Source organism: Ylistrum balloti, unplaced genomic scaffold (assembly GCF_031769215.1).
Source record: "Ylistrum balloti isolate Yb309-2 unplaced genomic scaffold, AGI_CSIRO_Ybal_v1 Utg371402, whole genome shotgun sequence".
Classification (NCBI taxonomy): domain Eukaryota; kingdom Metazoa; phylum Mollusca; class Bivalvia; order Pectinida; family Pectinidae; genus Ylistrum; species Ylistrum balloti.
This window is the reverse complement of record NW_026782738.1, coordinates 2,080-9,456: the sequence shown is the minus strand read 5'-3', so window position 1 is coordinate 9,456 and position 7,377 is coordinate 2,080. Positions and strand designations below refer to the sequence as shown.

The following is a 7,377-nucleotide window of genomic DNA, read 5'->3' as shown; positions in this document are numbered from 1 at the left end:
TCATCGCTTGTTGCGGAGTCTGAACAAGATATACCGACAGCATTCCACTAGAAGCTGGATCAGTTCCACTCCACTAAGGACAGATGCGCCTACAAACAGTCCAACCGTACCACCTATATCGGACAGAAACTGTACGCTCTGAAAAAAGAAATTGTGGAAGATTATTTTTCCCTCCCATAAATCATTTATCTTCACCTAAATTAAAATTCTCCCGACATCAAAATAGCACATAATATAGCTTTGATTTCAATCTGTAACCGTTGTTTTGTTTTCGCTTTGTTAACAAAAGGGCAACAACTAAACTGCAACGAAAGGTTTTCCGTAAATGGTAATTTATGAATCGTAATTCATAAAGATTTTGTGGTGTGTTAAAGCTGAGCGAAGACATTTAACTGCCTGCAGACTAACTGAAACGTCCTATTTTAACTAAGAGAACAAAATTGACTGTGGAGTATTACTCATTCACTCGCTTGGTTTAAGGCGACGGAAATATTAATTTCTTGATAGTACATAGAAACCTGTTGAAACATCAAATGTCAACAGTTTTACCGTAGGAGGAGCGCAGACTGAACAAACTGAAAATGTGATTAAAACAACCGTTTATAAACCACAAGTTCGTACCAAACGTGTGATTTATACTTAATAGAAATGGTATGATCTAATATTTTGTGTAGTTATATAATAATCTATGACACTTACGTGAGCAAAAATAGAATTTTAATTCTACCAGAGTTCTACAGTAATTAACCAATATGGCAGCGACAGTATAGTGATACCCTGTAGATAAACTATGAAAATCTACATAAAAACGGCACATCACTTTCGTGTACATAAGCAACATTCATCAATTAAAAAAATGTAAACACTTAAAACCTAAGCTGCTTTGAGGCACAGTTCATTTCATAATAGCAGCTTATTTTTCAGATGCTTCATTAATTGAAACTGACCTTTAAAATTTGAATGAAATTTCGACGTTGACGGCTATTGAACTTTTGCGAATTTAAATTACAATAATTAATTTATAATCTTTCTAAAATTACAATTCTAAACAGTAATTAAGTTGTTACATAGCATTATACATGATACGTTCACTTCAGGTATTGTGATAACAGCAACTGTGACCACCGCTGATTTTCGCCTGAGTGTTTAAAACCAAACACTCAACATTATTAGTTCTATCCTCTGACTGAAACAGATCGAGGCCTTGCTATTTGTTCTACGTTCAGCAGCATGAATACGAAGTCATATTTCGAAATAGGAATAAACCGAAGATGTGGAAAAGGGAAGAGGGACGCACGGGTTTGCTACCATAATCGGTGGCAGAAATAGTTTAATACACAAAATTAGAGAGCAATATTAGTTTCATTGATACTGACTTTATCATACTTACATCATATGCAGATAACTCTTCAATATGCTCATAGCTCAATTCCTTGAAGTACAAGTCTAGTTTCAAGAAGTTGCCCCGAAGTCTGTAAATGTAAACAAAAGACAGTATCTAGTATTAGTGTGTTACTTAAATGTTAAGAAAGAGAAACTAGGTTACACCTTTCTACACGCTAACAGAATAAGTCACTAAAACTCCCTCTGTTTCATGTAAAGATCCCGACTGACTTCTGTAAATTGTTTGAAATAAGCTAGAAAACATAAAGGAAGTCAACATTTGTAAAGCTCTTACTTGTTCATGTTAAGCGGTAAGTCGCCATTGGATGCTCGAATTTCACTGCAGTTGTAACCTGTTGCTTCCTTGATTTTCAAATCCCGACCCTTCATGCACATCAGAGGTATCAATTCACGTTTCTGAATAACAAACAAACACATTTCAACTATATAAACCCCACGATGCTCGCATTTATAAATCAACCAGCAATATGCAATGCAAAAATTCATACATGTGGAGTTTTTACTTTTCCAAGATAACAAACCTGGATATTCTTTTGATGAATTGCATAGATTAAGATTAATATTACCTTTCATTACCCTTCTCAAACAGAAAATGTCTGCCAATATGAGAAATGGAAAATGACTGAAATGATAGTGTGAGATTTTTATTTTTTTCGTGAGCATTCAACAAATGGAAGATAAGAGAAAAAGACATACACACGTGTTACCTTCATTGAAATGCAATATATCTAATTGAAATAGATTATGCAAAATAATGAACACGACTGTTCGCTATTGAATTAAAAAGGAAATTTACATGATTTTGATGTAAGTTTCTGTTTTACTGAGTAAACATCTAAGGTCAATAACGAGCCTTTGATTGTCAGAAAGCCTTACCAAGTACTCTTCATGTGGCCAGCTAAGACTTGACACAGTGGTGGAGAAGTGGAGCTCGCTGTCAACAGATTTTGAAACGAAGTAAATCATTTACTGCTAGTGGAGTTTTCTGTATTACATGCAAGTCACACTTTTTTGTGGTGTCAGATTGGTACGAATAAACATCGGAATATTATATCCATATTATACAATAATAGAGAGTATCACCTCATGCTTTGAAAATAATACTCATTGGAGTAATCTTACCTGCATGGATTTGTGCATGGACATGGTAAGCTTCCCCTCACTTGAGCTTCCAGTACCATTAACGAGCATATAACTACAAATAAACATATATATATATATAAAACCAAGATAAAAATCTCTTGCCCGAAAAACAATTAATACCACCAAAAGCGAAAATTATTCACATGGCTTTGTTCACGAGACTAGCTTTTACTGTGTCACTTTCAGATACTGAGAGTTTTTAACCTTTTCAGTCTGTATAAATTGACAGGTTTGGTCCTTCCAAACACGTTTACTGGCTTAAATGCTGCCCTTAGTAGTCTTTTAAATACTCGATTATTATACTGAATATTAATTTATCATTATTGATAAATTCTGTTTCTCCGACTGATATGTCTTGTAGTAAATACTTTGAAGACTTTAAAACAATTATTTCACGTCTGTGATCCTCAAAATGAATCAACATGATTACAACATTGTTTTTAAACAAGTAGTATCAGTTTCAACGAGAAAGTCTTTTTGTTTAGTTTTGAAACAAAATTGGGCGGACGGACGGACTGACAAATAGACTGACTCCAGTACTTTTGGAGGGGGTATACAACTGACGAACGAACGGACAGACCATGGATGAAAGGGCACTGATATCTAAGTTCGACATATTCAGAAAGGCATGTGAGTATAAAGTCAGTTTGGAATAAACAAGACTTTTTTGTTCTCCAATATTTGAACAATCCTTATTTTGTATCCTAGTTTCTATTTGATAGGATACTATCAGGATGTTAACCCACCCAGCTGTGGGTTTTCTCTACTAGTATTTGTTTATATGGATATCATTACCATTCTCTTTACACGTTGCTGTGGAGTTGGTGACAATAGATTTGTCAATAGACACGAATCCTGTTACACAGTCACATATATCTTTGGTTAGCGTGATAAGACAAATTTGCTCACACGCCTGAAAAGGAATGGAAATCGTGTTAATATTGCACATTAAATAAGTGTATTTGTTTTTTTGTTCTTTTCACATTGTCAAAGATTGTAAAGTGTATATAATACTGTAACATAACTGTAACTATGCTTATATGATCTAACGGCGATTTAAGAAAAACACCAAATCATTATACAAAGAACGGATGAACCAGTCGTAACACCAATATAATGTTGAACGTTAAGTAGGACAAGTAAACTGTGTTAATCGACACACCTGTATCGAGACTTTCAGACTGATTCGTTAACTTGTTCCCAAAACTGCATTGCTCATAGCCTGGATCGCATAATGAATAAGAAATTTCTTTTCTTTACAGATCACATAGAGACAGGAACTGCTAAACATTTTGAAAACCCAACTTTCAAGCAAATAGAAGATGGAATATTTGTGTAGAGAAATTTGCAATTTTTTTTTTCTTTTTTTCCACTTGTTTTATATCGCGATTTACTGTTTCCCGTTTGCACTTGTCAGGGAAAGAAACGCACTATTACATTGATTGTAAAAGAACGGTATTTGTATTTATATAACAATTAATACACCTATGCCGAGATGTAAAATCGAGATGGATGTTGTGAAATATTGTTTTTAATTTTAACACCGCCATTAAATATTGAACACGTCTGATATAAAGTAATCGATGGTCTAGATCTGTATACCTTACAACAACTTCGGAATATTGCCATGTATAGAAAGAACTAAGGTTTTCACGTACAGTCCGATCCATTTCGTATAATGACAAGGCTAATTGCTCACGTGAGATGGCAGTCATGCAACAAGGCAGTTATACGTTATATCAACAAGAATATTTTGAAGGTTCTTTTACTGACATTCGATTATAATAGTAAAACTTACAATAAACGCAATTGACATTTGAATCTATACATGCTGATATATGATACGTTTTTGTTATAGTTTTGCTATAGTAACATACCATTCTGCTGTACTCTATTCCATACTTGGTCTTGTATTCTAGGTACTTGCCACAATTTCCTTGTGGATACTCCCGTCGTTTTATCTTTTTCTGTAAAGAAAATCTCTTTCTTGATTAATTTGACAAAAGAAGTATGTGTATACATTAAATATCCTTTGTGTATCACCGTTTTGGTAAATACATTTTTTCCATGCTTTCATATCATGACCTAAATTTTTGAGAGGACTCCAGACTGCAAAACGGGAATGATCAATACTATTTCCTCAGTCTCCAGTCTGAGGTAAAGTACTTGCGAGGGATATGACAAAGTTTCTAGTAATAAATGCCTGGGGGTGGGGTTGGGGGATGCAGTCCGTATATGGCGTTCGATATTTCACAGTCAGAATTACGTAACATTATGATGTAATGCTATCGTGCCAGGTCATAACATTTCTATGCGATGGTATAATAATTGTATTTATGCAAGGCATAAAGTAATCTATATTATCTGATTAGTTATTATATATTCATCTGAATATATTAGCATGTTATCAATTTTCTGTCAGAATATTATACATTCTTGTCCGGATCACGCTTACACTCCCTCTGTTTACTACTATCGCCACAGTAAGGGGAAGTCACGTGATGTTTTGGTTTATGTGATCAAGTGACTATTGAAAAAAATTCGTGCACAGAAAAATTTTGGTGGACCAGATATTTTTGACCCACCTCCTCCCTATCTTATTGATTCCTCCATTGATGTACATTGTATGTTTACGTTAAGTTCATACTGGCTACCATCTTTTTTCTTGTATATTTACGGTTATATTAAGGTTTTGCATTTTTGTGTAACGATTCCCATCTTTTTTGCTTGATGTATTCATTATCTTGTTATATATGACTGAATGTTACACACCTGATTAATCCTACAACTGGCATTTGAATAAATGCTCATTTTCGACAATACAAGTGTTTGTTATTTTATCAGCAAAAAAAAACATAGCAAAGCAGTTTGTGTGTATGTATGTTTCTTACTGGCTAAGCATGATGATATAAACGTAAATGAGTGACCACATAATAGTTATCATGAATATCTAATCTGACAACAAATCCAGACGCTCAGCAGTAAGACATTGGATTTTTTCAATACAATATTGTACCTGCTTAAGACTGATGAATGTCCAGTCAGGTGCTAAGGTCACTCCTTGTTCTTCTATAAATGGATATGTCCCCTGCTCATGTACCAACAGCTTCAGTCCATAACCACTGCTGTACGGACTGATGTATTCATTCCTGTCTAGGTTCAGCATCAGTGTCAGACCTTATGATAACATTAAAAATAATAATAATTTATACTGCATTGTCTATAAGTATTTGCGGTAGGACCACGAATATGAATAGAAATATTCCAAAATTGCGTGTCAAAGAAAGTGTTCATAATGAAATGACCCACAAAAAGATGTTTACATGTGTTTCATATAACCAACGTCACGTGATGTAATGTAAATAAGCACTCGTTGTATTTTCGTGATTTCGTAAAACAAAATCCAAAGAAGCGTTTTTCAGAGAAGTCTGCAAAAAATTCTAAATCAATAAAACATTTACTAACCATGGGCTGGCCCTGGCACAGTGGCAACAAACCTATTGGACTGCATTGTGTAACAGTTTCCAAACTGGCTGCTCTTGAAATGCACAAAGCCACTGGAAATATATTATGCCTCAATATAACTAATTAGTAAAAACCATATTATGCAATGTGCACGTTAAAACTTTCAGACCCTATATGATCTACATGTTCTCTCTTGGCATAAATTGTTTTAACAGCATTACCTCGAATTACAACGTCTTGAGTTGATGGAGCAATGAAGCAGCATGTCGTCAATGGTATGTCCGACTCTTAACATTTCACTTCTGGAAAACACAGATCAATCTTATGTCATCGGAAGTAGTATTCCGGAAGTAATAGAAAAAGTCATGGTTTGATGACCCGGTGTTTACATGAAATTAAGCATCCTGGAGTTCAAGTTGTTTTCTCAATTCGAAATTGATTCAAAATGAACAGAATGCACTCGGAGCTTATCTTGATGTGTTAATGAACACTCGGCGCCACATTCTTTCCGATGTAAGTTGTAACAGACAATAAAAAATATGTACTTAATATGCTAACTGTCTTAACAGTTTTGTAAACCTACTCAGTAATCTCATTCATGGACTGAGCGACAACCATATTTCTGACCAGGAATGCGTTGTTTGGAATGCTCTCAGTGAGATCCCATTCTTTCTGAGCAACGCCATATTTCTCAAACCTTTCCAGGAAATGAAATTCTGGATTACTTTTATTAACAATCATCGACCGGCGTGCTGTTGTTGATTCTTTCATCTGCAAATAAGTATAGAAGAACTGTATATAGAAAAATGAAAACAAAAGACCAACAAAGTAATAAAGTCGACTACATGTTTTTAAAGTTCAACTCCGTTCAATTTATTATCCAAAATGCATATCTCTTTCATTAATTTTATTGTCAACCCTTACCAAATATTTCAATAAACAATTCTGACTGTAGTATGTTTAACATCTATAAGACCATACTGCAATCAAGATAGGCATATATACTGTTCCTATTGTGGTACGTTTGATACCTATTAAAGAATGCTGCAAGGCATATGCGGTTGGAATATCTCGTTGGTATTACTAGATTTAATAAAATGGACAAAATGGTTTACCTCCATTTCTGAATTTGCCAACCAGTATTCCAGAGCTTTGTTAGACAGATTTCCTAGTTGCGTCTTTTTCACAGGATTGATGTTACAAAAAGAAATGGCCGGATACTTCAAAGCTCCAAATTTCAAATCGATCGATGTTTGTTTTGGTAGTGAAACAAAATAAGTTGATAATTTGAAGATCTGTAAACAAAGGGCTCCAAACGTCAACAGCCACAGACTTATCCATAGAACCTTCTTATATGTCTGTGTG

General features: G+C 34.5%; 1 protein-coding gene across 1 annotated transcript; it reads right to left on the bottom strand.

Moving 5' to 3' along the window:
• LOC132562370 (acid-sensing ion channel 4-B-like) lies at positions 1 to 6,630 on the bottom strand. Its single transcript, XM_060227112.1, has 11 exons — positions 6,596 to 6,630; positions 6,234 to 6,311; positions 6,013 to 6,104; positions 5,564 to 5,724; positions 4,425 to 4,514; positions 3,343 to 3,460; positions 2,527 to 2,599; positions 2,281 to 2,338; positions 1,679 to 1,800; positions 1,391 to 1,472; positions 1 to 138 (listed from the first exon to the last, which is right to left on the bottom strand). The coding sequence occupies exons 1-11, from the start codon at positions 6,628 to 6,630 to the stop codon at positions 1 to 3; spliced, it is 1,047 nt and encodes a 348-aa protein (XP_060083095.1).
• Between the last annotated feature and the right edge of the window lie 747 nt (positions 6,631 to 7,377).

Excerpts from the sequence above, each read along its gene's own strand:
- LOC132562370 (XM_060227112.1), bottom strand. The coding sequence starts at position 6,630 with ATGGTTGTCGCTCAGTCCATGAATGAGATTACTGA. Across the intron at positions 2,339-2,526 it reads CCATGCACAAATCCATGCAG|CGAGCTCCACTTCTCCACCA; the intron begins GTAAGATTACTC and ends ATCTGTTGACAG. Across the intron at positions 1,801-2,280 it reads GGCCACATGAAGAGTACTTG|AAACGTGAATTGATACCTCT; the intron begins GTAAGGCTTTCT and ends TTTGTTATTCAG.